The 17270-nt window shown below is 38.7% G+C and overlaps 1 protein-coding gene across 1 annotated transcript in view; it reads left to right on the forward strand.

The window, feature by feature from the left end:
* Positions 1 to 17270, forward strand: part of pard3ba (par-3 family cell polarity regulator beta a) — a 261589-nt gene that overhangs the window by 141115 nt on the left and 103204 nt on the right. Inside the window, 2 exon segments of the mRNA XM_051942372.1 lie at positions 1835 to 2050; positions 4363 to 4564. Coding sequence (XP_051798332.1) covers positions 1835 to 2050; positions 4363 to 4564 — 418 coding nt within the window.

Below are 17270 nucleotides of genomic sequence, written 5' to 3' on the forward strand. Positions count from 1 at the left end.
AACTGGTTGTTACATTCAAGAGCCTCACAAGCGAGATGAGAAAAGCAATAACGCCCATAATAAAATGACTAAGCTGTGTTGGTGGTGTGGATCCAAATATTGCAATAAGGGCGTGATTTGGGTTGTATAAATATAGGAGACGTTTCTGAGGGCTGAGCATGATTGGAATATGTCTCAAAGATTTGCCAGAAAGTAATTACAGCCGGTACACTCGGGGTTAATGCTGCCAGTAGACACAGCAGACAGGAATGCACATAAAAGCATGAAGCTATGAACTAATCCCAGTTGCCCCAGCTTCCCCTTTTGCAATTTTTAAATGAACTGAATTCAACCTAAATTGAATTGCGGGCAGCATTAAGATTTTCGACAGTTTAATGCAGATGCACTTTAGATAAGGACGCATTACTGCAGGAGATGTGTACAAATTTAATATTTAGTAAGCAGAGGGCAGAATTTTGCTAAAAGCTTATGATCTCCATAAAGTCATTCTGTCTGCTTTTATCAGTGGCTGCATATCCACTTTGGAGCACAACTCCCTCGCTCATTCATCAGCTGGGCTTCTTTTTCCCCCCCTCTGTCCCTCTTCTCCTCTGTTTTATGTTCTGGAGTTTTGGAAAACAAGAAAATGAGCTTTTGGAAGGATCAGAGTGATGGTCGGGTTCCCCCATGTGCTGTAAAACTACTAATGCCTATCTCATCTGTCTTTTGAGTTATTTGAAACTTTAAAGTTCTGCTTCTAAAAGCAGTTTTGAGGCGGCCTGCCCAGCTTCAGAAAGTCTTGCTAAGAACGTCTTTATGTAGCCAAACGCTGCCATTCATTTTTCCACTCCCCATTCAGAATCAGACTCTGGTTCATAGACTGGCTGAATATAGCTTTATGTGTCTGGATCAAACCATTACTTGCAGTCAACATGCACCACAAGTAGGGATGTCCAATAATATCAGCCCGCTGATATTGGCATAAAAATGTAGTATCGGTCAATATCGTTCTCAGGTTTTTTGCCTGTCACGAAAACCGATAAAATAATGCCTGGATTTGTCCGGCATTTACCAGACTCATAGAGGGTGGGTGAGTGTGAACTGTTGTTTGAGACAATTAAAAAAAGAAGGGCATAAATATGGCATTTTTTCCATAACTTAAGTTGAAGTAGTTTTCTTATTTTGCACAGACAATGTTTAAATTTGAAAGACTTGTTGCATTGAGAATGTATCCAATGGGGCATCACAATAAAATCAGGCACGATGTGTTAATTCCACGACAGGAGATATGTGATGTTGCCCACATACATTGGTATCGGTTGATATCGGAACTGGAAATTGAGAGTTGGACAATATCGGCATATTGGTTATTGGCAAACAAACAATATCGGACATCCCTAATCACAAGGGAAGTTACTTTACTAGCTGGCTGGATGTAAAATTGGCTTCAAAAAGACGGTGGTTCAAAATGAGCATGAAAGTGAAATATCGGTCAGTGTTGTTATCAGGGTTTTTTGCCTATCATGAAAACCAATAAAATAGTGCCTGGATTTACCTGGCATTTACCAGACTCATAGAGGAAAGGAGAGTGTGAACTGTTGTTTGAGACAATAAAAAAATGGCCTAAATATGGCATTTTTTTCATAACTTAAGTTGAAGTAGTATCGACATATCGGTTGTTGGCAAAAAAGCCAATATCCAATATCCCTATCAACCTGGGAAGCTGGTTTACCTTCAACTGGACATAAATTTGGCTCCAAAGTGGTACAAAAATGAGCATGAAAATGAAGTATAGTACCAGACCTTTCCTCTCTCACATGCTCACTCACTGTTTCTTGCTTCTTCGGTCCCACAGAGCCTTCAGCTGGACGAGCTTTAGGCCCAACCCTGGGCCTCTGGAAGTCCAGCTCCCTGGAGAGCCTCCAGACGGCCATGTCGGAGGTCAAGCAGAGTCACATTCAAGCTCAGGTGCCCTTCCACCGCCCGCGACCACACATGGTCCGGGGGCGCGGATGCAACCAGAGTTTCCGCATCGCCATCGACAAGTCCTACGACGGACCTTCTGAAGACGGTAGGACTCCTCAGTGGCATTTTTACACACATAAATAAGCAGGTGCAGATTTAGAAGAGGTTTTGAACTACAAGAAGAGGCACACACAACAAAACTGTCCACTGTAAGGAATGCTGCTTTTTAATGCACGACCGTTGCTGTAATATAAGGTTTCTCTTCTCGACGTTGCATCCATTTAAAATGAGAGACTGCGCTGCCAACGTACATCCCTTAGGCTTTATAACACACTGGCACTCAGGAGGAGCCCGAGGCCTGCCAAGGGACAGCGCTTAGCCTAAGTACCTTAATGAAATGATTTTATCCACTCAGCAATTTGGAAAGAACAACTTTATATCTTACAGCAGCATATTTTTAATGCTCCGCCTCGTCACCACACACACATGTGGGAGGCTGAATGTGTGTGATGTGCATGTGAGATAATGATGTTTGGAGATGGAAAGCGTGCGTCGGGAAAAATTCAAACTTTCACTTTTTTATTTTGTACGGAATGATAATTCCGCATTTTAATTTTAGTGTTAATTTTAGACTTTAACAACTCCTCATCTTTTTTTTTTTTGATACTTTAAACCAGAGGTGTCAAACATGCGGCCCGTGGGCCAAAAGCGGCCCTGCAGAGGGTCCAATCCGGACGATGAAAGTGTAAAAAATACAAGAAGACATTAACTGCAGATTGTAGAGTTATAAAAGTATAAATTTAAAATAATTTCTAGACCATGACAAGTTGCTTTGATCATAAAGTGAAATACTAGATTGTTCTTTTGATATTTTGTGACTCATTTTTGTAATATTTTGTCTTGTTTTTGTCTTTTTTTTGTCGGACATTTATTTCTTTCTTGATTTTGTTGTTTTGTTTCTCATTTTTGCTCATTGTGTGTCCTTTTTGTCTCGCTCGTGTTTTTTGTCACATTTTTGTCATTTTGTGTTTTACTTTATTCTCTGTTTTGTCTGTTGTTTTTCTCGTTTTGTGTTTTGTTGTCTCACTTGTGTTGTCCATTTTTTGTCATTTTCTTTCTCTTTTTTGTCATTCGGTGTCTCATTTTTGTAAGATTTTGTCTTGTTTTTGTTGTTTTTGTCTTTTTATTGTCTGACATTTGTTGTTTGTTTTTGATTTTGTTGTTTTGTTTCTCATTTTTGCTCGCTTGTGTTTTTTGTCACATTTTTGTCATTTTGTGTTTTGTTTCCTATGCTGTTTTGTCTGTTGTTTTTGTCATTTTGTGTTTTGTTGTCTCACTTGTGTTGTCCATTTTTTTGTCAATTTTTTTCTCTCTTTTGTTTTGTTTTGTGTTGTTTCATTTTTTCTCATTTTCTTTCTCGTGTTTGTCATTCGGTGTCTCATTTTTGTAAGATTTTGTCTTGTTTTTGTTGTTTTTTCTCTGTTTTTTTGTCTGACATTTGTTGTTTGTTTCTTGATTTTGTTGTTTTGTTTCTCATTTTTGCTCATTGTGTGTCCTTTTTGTCTCGTGCATTTTTTTGTCACATTTTTGTCATTTTGTGTTTTGTTTCCTACACCGTTTTGTCTGTTGTTTTTGTCGTTTTGTGTTTTGTTGTCTCACTTGTGTTGTCCATTTTTTTGTCAGTTTTTTTCTCTCTTTTGTTTTGTTTTGTGTTGTTTCATTTTTTTCTCATTTTCTTTCTCGTGTTTGTCATTCGGTGTCTCATTTTTATAAGATTTTGTCTTGTTTTTGTTGTTTTTTCTCTGTTTTTTTGTCTGACATTTGTTGTTTGTTTCTTGATTTTGTTGTTTTGTTTCTCATTTTTGCTCATTGTGTGTCCTTTTTGTCTCGTGCATTTTTTTGTCACATTTTTGTCGTTTTGTGTTTTGTTGTCTCACTTGTGTTGTCCACTTTTTGTCAAATTTTTCCTCTCTTTTTTTGTTTTGTGTTGTTTCATTTTTTCTCATTTTCTTTCTCGTGTTTGTCATTCGGTGTCTCATGTTTGTAAGATTTTGTCTTGTTTTTGTTGTTTTTTTCTCTGTTTTTTGGTCTGACTTTTGCCATTTTGATCATAAAGTAAAATCCGACATCATTCAGTTCCAGATTTCTGTGACTAAATGTTTTATTTCTTTGGAGACACTTGATGATCTGTAAGCTACTGAGGCAGAATGTTGTTGAAATTGAATATATTTTTCTTAAGAATTTTCAGGTTGTTCATGATGTTTTGTAAAAAGATAAATGAGTTTGACACCCCTGCTTAGCATATTGGATCTTTAGGAAAAGATTCACGATAGGGTCAAAAATGTGGCATTTATGAGTGCGTATTCCAGCTGTGTCTGCCCTCACACCGTCATGTTTATCCACGTAAACCCTCCTCAGACGACGACCTGTCAGAGCACAGCTCCGGCCACGAAACACCCGCCAGCAGCTCCTCTCGCCAGGGACTGGACGAGGACGGAAAGAAGAAGAAGAAAACCAAGCCGAAGAAAAAAGACAAGAAGAGCAAAGGGAAGAAGAAACCGGAAGACTCTGTGGACGACCCGGAGAAGAAAACCAAGAAGAAGGGATTTGGCCTCTTAAGGTAGGAGATCTTCTTGTGTTTAAAACAATAAAAAAAGCTAGGGGTTTTCCCTTTCTTTTAGTGTTTTATAGGTGTTCTATACATGTAAAAGTCCACAACAAAATGAGTAAATCTGTGCTCGTAATCTGCCTGAAACACCTTGATTAAAGTCCAGGTTTATCTTCCGTTACTTATCGACATCATCGTGTAACTCATTTTTATAGTTTGGCCTTAAACACAAGGATGAGCAGCTTCCTCGTGGTCCACCATTGTTTTCCTGCTAGATCTTCTTCTTCTTGGTTTGTCTCTTTCTGCCCTCTTCGTACGTATCCAACATTTCCTCGCTTTTGTCAGGCCAGCTGACCAATCGGGGCTGTTCATTCAGGGTTTTTAAAGAGACAGGAGCTAAAACGGAGAGAAGAGGTGTTACAGCGATGAGAAAAAAGATGTTTTTTTGAACATTAAAGTGTGCCAACATATTCTAGTAAACCCCAAACATGAAATTAGAAGAAGCAATTAGTGCGTAATATGGGCTCTTTAAGGTTCCATACACTGCTAGACTGCGACCTGGATTTTCAAATTGAAACGTTACCTGCTTTACAGGAGAAATTATCGCTTAAACAGAGGAGATAATGAGGCTTGTGTTTGATCACCGCTCCTAAACCCCAGAGCCTTTCTGGAGCATCAACAAACTGTGATTAGTTTGTGTTCAGAGGAGACTCGGCACTGTTTTATTTCTCTGTTTAGGTTCATGTTGGGCCAGCTGCATAATGCATTTTGTAGTTATAAAGGAAACAAAATATGAGACGTGTCCCTCCTGTAGAAAGGCTTTATGTAGAAATCGATGGGGAAGAGCAGCACCCTGCCCTACTTTCTCCTGGTTAAGTTTCAACAAATTACCCCACCAAGCACGGCAGGATTATGGGATATTGGATTATTGGATGTGAACACAACCTTCTCGGTAATGGAGGGTATCCATTATTTCTCAATCTAAGCAAAGTCCCGCAGACGCCGCGGCAACCGAAAGCGCTTGTCGCCCCCTTTATCAAGGTGTCCCCGTCGTGATTTGTGGCGGTCCAATCCTCCAACAGCAATCCTTATCTATTGGCAGTGACACGGTGTGGTCAGTGTATCACCACACTTCCAACACTTGAGATTCAATTAGGCTGTGACGAGAGATAGCGCGGGCCGAGCGTTGGCCTACAGATGGCAGATAAGAATCCAATCGGCCGCAGTGTCAAGGGCAGTAATGGAAGAGATGTTCACACGGCGATGCTGGCGGTGGAGAGTCGGGAAGGGAAGGGCAGGATGAAGGACACACATAGAGCAGCAGAGGTACATACAGGAACGTGTCAGCTGGGTAGCAGTTAGCTGAAATCCAGTTCACCTACGGCAGGATTTACCCAGTAACGTGCAGTCGTCTTAGTTCAATTTGTAACACGCATCGAGCTTCTGCTGTCTCTCTGCGGCAAATATGTAGAAGCTGACACTGCTAGCTGTGTGACAGATTGTGTTTATGTGAAGTTTGGAAGGAAATCTTTGCTCTATACTGCTCAGTTTCCTGTTTTTTTCTCTGTTTGTAGTTGGACTGTTTCCTCTCTGCCTTCTTTTTATTCTTCACTGTCATTGTGGGTTGCTTGTTTTTGGCAATAACAAAAGAAATCAATATGAACTGGGCGATTCCGTAGCAGTTTATGATTAGGATGTCCACTTTATATTTCTTACGCTGTGAGAAAGTCTGCAGCTTTCATATCACAGACAGTAAAGTCTTCTTTTGTGGACTTCATGGGATCTTAGTGTGTGGCAGCTGCTCTGTAAATGCTGAGCTTTGTTGTGCCGTAGGTTATATATTTATTGATAAAAATGCACCAGTCATAGCCTCTGAATTGAAATGTGAATGATGGCATACTGTGTTTTTTATGGACTTGAGCATGCTGATGAAAAGTGCACTGGAAAAAATGCCCCTCTCAAAACAAGAAGAAAATTACTGATTGCAAGGAACTTTAACCTTGAAATAGGTGAAAAAATCAGCCAATAGAACAAGTGAAAAATGGCTTGGGAAGATTTCTTGAAATAAGATGTGATATTTAGAATATTGAGATCTTAAAATCAGCTCTATTTTACCAGGATTATCAAGCTTAGGTGTCTTAACCCTCCTGTTGTCTTCATTTACGGCACCAAAAAATATTTTTGCCTCGTCTGAAAAAATCCTAAAATTCTGCAAAAAATTCCCCAAAGATATAAAAATTTGCAAAATCTTCAGGAAGAAAATTCCTGAAAAGTTTCTCTTTTATTTAAAAAAAAAAATCCCCAAATTTGGCAAGAAATAAAAATTTAATAAATACATAAATAAAATTGCAAATATTTTCAAAAAATAAATAAAAATCTTCAAAAAAAAACATCCTAACAATATCTAAAGTGATTGCACATATATCAGTAAAACTTTAATATTTTCTTTAAGAACATTTGGGGGAAAAAATCAACCAAAATCCAGCAAATTTCGCTGGATTTTGGTTGATTTTTTTCCCCAAACGTTCTTAAAGAAACATTTTATTTAACGTTTCTTTTTTCCATCAAGAAATGTTCAAAAATTTCCCAAAAAATGCTAAAAATGTAAAAGTGTTCACTGTGAAAATATTTCGGATCAATTTGACTCGCAGGACAACACAAGGGTTAAACAAGATATTTTCAAGATTGTTTGACTTAACAAGATATTTAAGATGCGTTGTCTTAAATCAAGTCCCTCCATGTTGCTAGAATGTCTCTTGTTAAGTGAATGTATCTTAAATCAAGTGGGATGAGACATTTTGACTAAAAATAAGACAAATATACTTGGTAAGATTTGGAGTTTTTGCAGTGTGTCCTGATACTTTAGATACTCATTTACAAGCTCAGTGTTCTGATTCCGCCACAGCTATCAGAACCACTCCAAAGCATCCCTCTGTTCAGACTCCTTTTCACGCTCAACAATGGGCTGAGCATCACAAAAGCCTCCAGACTGTTACCCCACACACTTGCCTCTCTCTCCCGCTCTGGCCTTTATCTGGCCAACGTGATTGTTATTGAACTTGAAATATGACTTAATTAGCCCGAGTATTGCGCCGTTCAATCTGATTGCAGCTCTCGGATGTTATTTTACTCCAATGGCAGCATTAGGAAAAGGGCAAATTACAAACATACGGCCTCGATTTGCCTCTGCAGTGAAAGTGTGCGCAGCGACGGCTCGCACCGCAAACGTTGGAAGTGTGCCCTGTTCTTTCGGTGGCTGTAAATATTTGGTTTAGCCGCGGCAGTATTTGAGGAACAAGTTGTTTTTGGCGGCCGTATGTTGCAAACAGCTGGGTATAAGGTGACCTCTGAAATTCACATATTTGTTGTGGGAACATTTATTTTTTTTCCGCATGTGTTTCTCTTTATGTGAAGAGCTTTATTTCGTAGCTCCACGTGCCGGTCTGTTTAAAATATGTGGAGGTTTTGTTGTTTTATTTTAAGCTGGCAACATGAAAATGTTCAATTAGAATAAATAAAAGAAGGGAGGTTGTATTTGTATGAAAGATCCCAACACCTTTGCTGTTTAATTAGAGAAATTCTATCCATTTGCTGTTATAAAAAGTAAGCTAATTGACCTAATTGAGATGTGACTTTGAGGTACAGTGTGCAACTGTTCCGTATTCTTCACAAAATGAAGTAATAATTGAATATAAACTGTGATTTAGGGCTATTTTTTATTCTGAATCTGGACAGATGTAGCTTCACGGGAACTGTGCACGCTCTACCTGCTCATTAAGACGATGTGCTGAATTTAAACCTCCAGAACTACAACAATACGGACCTTGAAGCCAGATTCATGTCATTTAATGGCTTTGTCTAAACTGGGGATGCACGGTATTGGATTTTTATCAACCCCCTTGCCTCCAGTACCTATCAGATCTTTTCCATCGCTAAATCCCATCTTGGACTTTCCAGCTCTCCAAAATGACTCTACTCACCATCCCCACACCTGTCAGGCCTTTGTTTGGCCTTTTAGAAAATCTCTTCTGAAAAAAAATCTGCTGCTTCTATCATGACTTTGGAAAAACTCTCCAAACTCGCCTGTTCGCCGAGGAATCAGCTAATGCTAATGTTGTGCTTTCCATTGGTGCAAAGCCTCCTTGTGACTTTCGAAAGGCGCCATGCAAATGCAACATTTTGTTAATATTGTGCCAAGATTAAATGTGTCCGTATATTTCAACCCCTTTTGTCCAAACACCCATACATGCACGTGTTTTTTCCACCCAATTGCAGAGAACCAGGGCCGGCCCTAGGACTTTGGTGGCCCTAAGCAAGATTTTTTTTGTGGCCCCAAAACATGCACAGGGCAACTGCCAAATCACGTGCACAGCTTGTAATTGGGTTAAAACACACATGCAGATGATTAACAGCAAATATTTATTTTTTTAAAAAATGTATCCTCGACAGGGACAAAATGCGAATCACACACTTATTGTGGTGTGGCCCCCTCTAGTGGATGTGGCTATAAACAACGGCATAGAGTGTTTATGCCAGCGGCCGGCGCTGCAGAGAACATCAAGCATCTCCTGCAGTGGAATTAGCATGTTATTATTGCTACTCTTATTGTGATTTGCAATTCACATTCACGAATTCAGCTTACATTTTTCAGACAATATCACAGCTTTGCAGACAGTATCTGTCTGTGAGTGTTCATTTTTATTGATATTCCATGATAAATATATATTTTTGTTCAGTGCTGATGTTATTGTGCATCTGTCGTCTGTATTTACAGTCGTTCAGAGGTTTGCGGTCGCTTGTTTTGTCCCTATTTTTGAAAGAAAAGATAACATTAAATTAATCAGAAACACAGTCTAGACATGTGGTGAATGACTGTTCTACACTGGAAAAAATGCCCCTCTCAAAACAAGAGCAAAAAACTTATTTCAAGGAACTTTTACCTTGAAATAAGTGAAAAAAATCCGCCAGTAGAACAAGTGAAAAATGGCTTGGGAAGATTTCTTGAAATAAGATGTGATATTTAGAATATTGAGATCTCAAAATAAGTTGGGAAAATTTATTTCACGCTCTATTTTACCAGGACTGTCGAGCTTAGGTGTCTTAAAATAAGCCAGATATGCTAAAAAAATAGCAGTTTTCCACTCAAAAATAGATTTTCACTTTCATGTAGCCTCCTAATTTGAGATATTTAAACCTTCCTGTTGTCCTCATTTACGGGTACCAAAAAATATTGTTTCCTTGTCTGAAAAAAATCCAAAAAATCAGCAAAAAAAATCCCTAAATTTCTGGAAATTTGCAAAAACTTCAGGAAGAAAATTCCAATAATTCCATAAGTTTCCCTTAAAAGTTTCATTTAAAAAAATCCCCCAAATTTGGCAAGAAGGTTCTTGTAAATATTTTCAAAAAAATGAGTAAAAATCTTCCAAAAAAATCCTGAAAATGTCTAAAGTGATTACATATATATCAGTAAAACTTCTATTTTCTTTAAGAGCATTCACACAAAAAAATCAACCAAAATCCAGCGAAATTCGCTGGATTTTGGTTGATTTTTTGTGTGAATGTTCTTAAGAAGCATTTTTAAAATTTCTTTTTTCCACCAAAAAAATGTTCAAAAATGTGAACATCAGACATTTCCCTATGAAAACCGATTTTTTTCCCACATTTTCAAACTTTAAAACGGGTCAATTTGACTCTCGGGACGACATGAGGGTTAAACTTATTTGGAGTTTCTTGTAAGATTCACCTCAAAAGAAGATCATTTCAAGATTGTTTGACTTAACAAGATATTTAAGATGCCCCTCCATCTGCTGAAATGTCACTTAAGTGAATTTGTCTTAAAGCAAGTGGGATGAGACATTCTGACTAAAAATAAGACAAATAGACTTGGTAAGACTTTGGAGTTTTTGCAGTGTAGCTGGAATGTTTCATGGAATATCTCCATAGGGGTACAGAGGAACATTTCCGGCATCCATCGCTCCTGTGTTCTAATGCTACATTGTGTTAGCTAATGGTGCTGGAAGGCTCATTGATGGTTAGAAAACCCTTGTGCAGTTGTGTTAGCACATGGATAAAAGGGTGAGTTTTCATGGAAAACATGGAATTGTCCGGTTGACCCCAAACAAAATGAACACATTGAAGTCCCAGCCCTCGTTCTGATTAGTGATGGCTTGTGGAAAATAAGACAATGTTCCCTATTAGCCAAAAAGGTGTTGCATCCAAAGATGTAAACTCCGGTCTGCTCTGTTCTGCTCTCTGGCTGCCTACGTGTCCCGGCTGCTCTGCAGTAAGTCGGCCTCAGATGTGACTTCTCCTCTTTTTCATCACCAGCCTCTCAAAGCCACGTTCTCATCTTGTCTCCCTGATTGCTAAATAAGCCAAGACAAATGGCAGTGCCCTTCAGACCTTCCTCGGTAGCGCTTGACTGCTCGTCTTGTCTGTATTCAGCAGACGGCGGTGAAGTCTTTGCCCAGAACGTAGCCTCGGGGGCCACGACTCTGACAGACCGCAGAAAGACTAACAGTGGAACTGGGGCCGCTCCTCTGTTTTCTCTCGACGTCGCTGCCACATCCGCGTGTAGAACAAGAGAGCTTCACCTGGTCACAGGTGTCAGATGTCCGTTTCAAACAGGAATGTTTACATTACACCTCTGAGTTTTAACAAAACCTCTGCCAACAATATTATTTTAGTTTCAAAGCAAAGACGAGAGTTCCGGGTGCTTCATACCGCAAAGTGAAATTCTTCCAAGTCTCCCAGCCTCGCTGCATTAATCCTGGTGTGTGCAGCTGGAGCTCGCTCTGTTTCTGTGTGAGGATTAGACATGTTTTGGTTTCATCCAGCAGGACTTAAACAGGAAGAAATGCTCCTCTCACAACAAGAAAAAAAACTTATTTTAAGGAACCTTTATCTTGAAATAAGTGAAAAAAATCTAGAATAGAACAAGTGAAAAATGGCTTGGTGAGATTTCTTGAAATAAGATGTGATATATAGACTATTGGGATGTTAAAATTAGCTGGGAAAGCTTATTTTAAGCTATATTTTACCAAGATTGTCAAGCTTAGGTGCGTTAAAAAAGCCAGATATGCTAAAAAACAAACTTTTTTTTTTTTTACTCAAAAATAGATTTTTTGTTTTCATGTAATCTTCTAATCTGAGATGTTTTAACCCTCCTGTTATCCTCATTTACAGGCACCAAGAAATATTGTTTCCTTGTCTGAAAAAAAACTAAAAATCTGCAAAAAATTCCTCAAATTTCTGAAAATTTGCAAAACCTTCAGGAAGAAAACTCCAATAATTCTTTAGAAGTTTCCCATAACATTTTTATTTTAAAAAATTCCCCAAATTTGGAAAGAAAATTCTTGTAAATATTTTCAAAAAATGAGTAAAAATCCTCAAAATATCTAAAGTGATTGCATATATATCAGTAAAACTTATATATTTTCTTAAGGGAAACCTCTTAATATTTTCTTATTTTCTTTTGGTTGATTTTTTTGTGAATGTTCTTAAAGAAACATTTTTTAATATTTCTTTTTTTCCACCAAAAAATGTTCCAAAATTTCCCAGAAATGTTGAAAATGTGGACATCAGAAGTTTCACTGTGAAAATTTATTTATTTCCCGCATTTTCAACCTTTAAAACGGGTCAGTTTTGTCTCGCAGGGCGACACCAGGGTTAATTCTAGTGTGGCAGCTTGAGCTGACTCTGTTTCTGTTTGAGGATTAGACATGTTTGGGTTTGATCCACCTTGACTTAATCAGGAGGTCTGAAGGATATAGAGCTTGTGACTTCTCTGATTGTGTCATCAACGTGTGCTGAAAGGTGAGGCTGTGTGTATCCTTAATGTTTACTCTCTTTGCATGCGACTCCATCATCCTGAGCGCATGTCACCGATCAGCGGTTGTGTCATCGCTTTCCCGTCCGTCGCTCAGTCAGGATCAATGCGGGGCTGTCGCTATCGAAAACACCCCCTCCACCAATTTAAAGGACATGAAAGTCGGCGTTCTGAGCCGCTGTTTACAAATCCACATACAACCCGATATACATCCTCTCCCCCCCGCTCCTCTGTTTGCAGAAATCCGACAGGGAAGCAAGCCAATTAGCGCCATCCGTTCCGCTCTTATCCTATCGCGGAGCAGCAGGATGTGCAGGGTTTAAAGGTAGTCACTGGTGGGCTGTGCTCCGCAGAACCAAAGTCTTGGTGTCAAACTGGAAAGGGCCCGTTCCTCCATGACTCCTGATGGATTACCGCTTGTTGCTGCACTCCACCTCCTCGCTGCCTCTCCTCTCGTTTCATGAGCCCCTCTCTCCTCGATGTGCCCTGAAATGTCTTTATTTCCCTGCTTCACCACCTCCATCGTGCCCTTCCTTTATGTCCTTTTCAGCTTCTTTTTATCTCAGCCTTCTATACTTTCCTCCCCACTTCATTTCGCTCCGTCCTTGAGAGAACTTAACCAAGCGACATTAGACGCAATGAGCTTTCAAGTCCTGCATGAATTCACACAAGTTCATGATTTTCTGCGATTAAGTGAGCTAATATGACCTCCTGCCAGTTAAACAAAGACAATTCCTTGGATTTTCATCTTTGTGAGGGATCTGTTCTTCACAAATCTAGAAAAAACACTCCCAAAAATTGCATTCTGTGCAGCTAAGCACTACTCTCCAGGTTCGATTTAGGAAAATATCACACTTTGGTTGTGACACTGCAGCTACCCGGTGTTTTCTGCACATCCCAGTGAAAGACCAACTTATTAGGAAGTGTTTATAGCATCAAATATGTAAATGAGCTTGCTGGTTGTGTGGAGTGCAGAAACACACCGTGACAGTGTGGCTTTAAACGCACACACACAAAAAACAACTGCAGCAACACAGAAGAGGAAAAGGGCCAAACGAAGGAAGCGAGTGTTTGAGCAGGTCCTGGTTGTCATCTGTGTCAGCAGGCATACCAAAATCCCCCTGACATGTTTGTGTGGGTGTCTCAGCAGCGACTCTAAGCTGTGATGGGGGTAAATTGGAGGTGCATTACCTAATCCCACCGTCGCTTAATGCACTGCAGGTGGATTTCTTTGATCCGGCATCTCATCTGGCATTTAAGGGGCTGTTAGCTGCGCCGATACGGAGTCTTCAAGGGAGTATTTATTAATATTCTCTTTGGTAAAATATGCATAAGGCCATATATTTGGCTCACAGGACAAACCTCTTGAGGATAAGCATTATCGCTCTCTCTTACTGCATCTCTATTCATCTCTTTATAATTCCATAAATAATGTATGCGAAACCACAAATCACCATCTTTGCAACACTTGACATGTATGGGTTACTAATCAGTGTTGCCTTAAATGCATGTTCCAAGGGAATGTAAAGCCGCGCAGAGTGTTTTCTCTGCTCTATATGCGGCAGGGCAGAGGTTGGAGTAATTGAAATGGAGACCCCGCTGACGGTTCATGTCACCTTTATCTGCTGCTGGCTTTAACCTGCAATTAGAGGAACCTAGAATTAGCTTTTTTGTGTGTGTGCATGTAAAGATATACAAAAAGCAACACTGTACATTCAGATGTGCTCCCCTTATCATCCACTGGAAAAAATGCCCCTCTCAAAACAAGAAGAAAAACGGATTTCAAGGAACTTTTACTTTGAAATAAGTGAAAAATCTGCCAATAGGATAAGTGAAAAATGGATTGGTAAGATTTCTTGAAATAAGATGTGATATTTAGAATATTGAGATGTTAAAATTAGCGTAAAAACTTATTTTAAGCTCTATTTTTAACCAGGATTGTCAAGCTTAGGTGTCTTAAAATAAGCCAGACATGCTAAAAAAAATAATTTTTCACTCAAAAATAGATTTTCACTTTTATCTAACCTCCTAATTTGAGATGTATTAACCCTCCTTCTGTCTGCATTTATGGGCGCCAAAAAATATTGGTTCCTTGTCTGAAAAAATCCAAAAAATCAACCAAAAAATTTCCCAAATTTCTGAAAATTTACTTAAAATTTTCCCTTAAAAGTTTTATTTTATTTTAAAATAATCCCCCAAATTTGGCAAGAAAATTCTCATAAATATTTCAAAAAATGAGTAAAAATCTTCCAAAACAAATTCTAAAAATATATAGTGATTACATATATATCAGAAAAAGGTCTAATATTTTCTTTCAGAACATTCACAAAAAAATCAACCAAAATCCAGCGAAATTTGCTGAATTTTGGTTGATTTTTATGTGAATGTTCTGAAGAAACATTTCTAACATTTTTTCCACCAAAAAATGTTCAAAGATTTTCCAGAAATGTTGAAAATGTGGACATCAGAAGTTTCACTGTGAAATATGTATTTTTTCCACATTTTCAAACTTTAAAACGACACGAGGGTTAAACTTATTTTGAATTTTCTTGTAAAATTCAAATCAAAACAAAATAATTTCAAGATTGTTTGACTTAACAAGATATCTAAGATGCGTTGTCTTAAATCAAGTCCCTCCATCTCGCTGAAATGTCTCTTGTTAAGTGAATTTATCTTAAATCAAGTGAGATGAGACATTCTGACTAAAAATAAGACAAACAGACTTGGTAAGATGTTGAGTTTTTGCGGTGTTTCCTTCGTCCACCGCTGTCATTTGAGGCCATTATGCTCCTCAAAGTTACATTTCCTCTGGCAGTCTCTCCCTCAACCCCTGAGACGTACCGCAACGTTGAAATATCGTCAGCAGCGAGCAGCGAATCAGCCCTCATGGAGGAAAAGTAGTCTTAAAATGACAGCTATTTCTTATTTTCATTTCATAATTCAGCACAATTTGCTCCCTGCAAGAATCCCGACTCCTCGAATGTTAAAAAAAAAAGCTGCCAAGTAGTTTTTTTTATTTTCTACCGTCGTTGAAAATGAGCTTTCACGCGGCAGAAGCAGCTTCCTGTGCTCAACTATTGAGACACAATTCTAATTTACAACTTTGCCATGGAGGCAAACAGACGCGGGCGCTATCGCCGTCGGCAGCCGCCGGAAAAACAAATTAACTTTTTTCCCTCCGTTTCGCGCCTCCGTTCAGCGGCGATGGGCAGCTTTCCTAGAATGATGTGCAGGTTTATTGGCGTTGATGTGAGCTGTCAGTCAAATATCAGAGGGATGGGGAATTGACAGTAGAGATGATGAGGAAATCCTCATGCATATATATCAGCTGATAAAGGGGCAGTCACAACAAGCTTCACACCCCTCCCTCACTCTGTTGTTGGTTTTTTTTACTGTCGCTCTCTACATCACTTTCCCCTTGAAATTCCGCCTTCTCTTCTCACGCAAAAGCCTTTTAAGTTCCTTGTCTTTCATACCTCGACTCTACCTGCCTCCAGCCAGACCGTTTGGCACAGAACCGCTCTCTTTTATTCACTGGAAAAAATGCCCCTCTCAAAACAAGACAAAAAAAGAACTTCTACCGTGAAATCAGTGGAAAAATCTGCCAAAAGAACACGTGAAAAACGCCTTGGTAAGATTTCTTCAAATAAGATGTGATATTTAGAATATTGAGATGTTAAAATTAGCTGGAAAACAATAAAAAAATATTTTACGCTTTACTGTCAAGCTTAGGTGTCTTAACCCTTTACGGCGTCAGAAAATATTGTTGCTTTGCCTGAAAAAAAAAATCAAAAAATTCAGCCAAAAAAATTTCACAAATTTCTGAAAATTTGCAAAATCTTCGGGAAAAAAGTTTCCCTGACAACTTTTATTTTTAAAAAAGAAAAGAAAAATTTAAAAAAAAGAAAATTGCAAATATTTAAAAAAAAATGAATAAAAATCTTCCAAAAAAAATCTTAAAAATATCTAAAGTGATTCCATATTTATCAGTAAAACTTCTGATGTTTTCTTTAAGAACATTCAGAAAAAAATCAACCAAAATCCAGCGAAATTCGCTGGATTTTGGTTGATTTTTTTCTGAATGTTCTTAAAGAAACCTTTTTTTTTTTTTGGAATATTTCTTTTTTTTCCATCAAAAATATCCCAAATATGTTGAAAATGTGGAAGCTTTCACAGAGAAAATATAGAAATTTTTCCACATTTTCAAACTTTAAAACGGTTCAATTTGACCTGCAGGACGACACGAGGGTTAAAACAAGATCATTTAAAGTTTGTTTGACTTAACAAGATATCTAAGATGCGTTGTCTTAAACCAAGCCCCTCTGTCTTGCTGAAATGTCACTTTTTAAGTGAATTTATCTTAAATGAAGTGGGATGAGACATTCTGACTACAAATAAGATGTTGAGTTTTTGCAGTGCGGCTCTGTTGTTCGGCGGCGAGGGGAGGAAGGGAGGGGTGAGTCGGCATCCCCCGCCTCACCCCTCTACAGTTTGACCATGAGGCATCTCCACTGGAGCAGCTGAAAAATTAATTACTTTATTCACAGGCTTCTGAGCCACTTGTTTGCCTCCTCCTTCCTCATAGTTGGGTTCCCACAAGGTGTATATATCCTCTGATTGTTCGCCCTCTCCTCCTGCAGTAAGAGAAATTATTTACCTCTGTTATTACCGGCTGCTTTTCTTATTGTTCAAGGAGCAATATTCGGAGAGCTAATCATTCTGTAATGCTCTCCCATCGATTATGTTCCCGGAGTTGCCGTCGCATTTTTCAAAAAGCGGAGATCTCATTAGGAGTGAATCTCATTTTTATTTCCACCGGTAACGTCCGTGACTCATCCAGCCGGGGAACACAATACCCACATTTGCGCGGTGAATTATTGCCTCTTTCTG

Source organism: Acanthochromis polyacanthus, chromosome 22 (genome assembly GCF_021347895.1).
Source record: "Acanthochromis polyacanthus isolate Apoly-LR-REF ecotype Palm Island chromosome 22, KAUST_Apoly_ChrSc, whole genome shotgun sequence".
NCBI lineage: Eukaryota > Metazoa > Chordata > Actinopteri > Pomacentridae > Acanthochromis > Acanthochromis polyacanthus.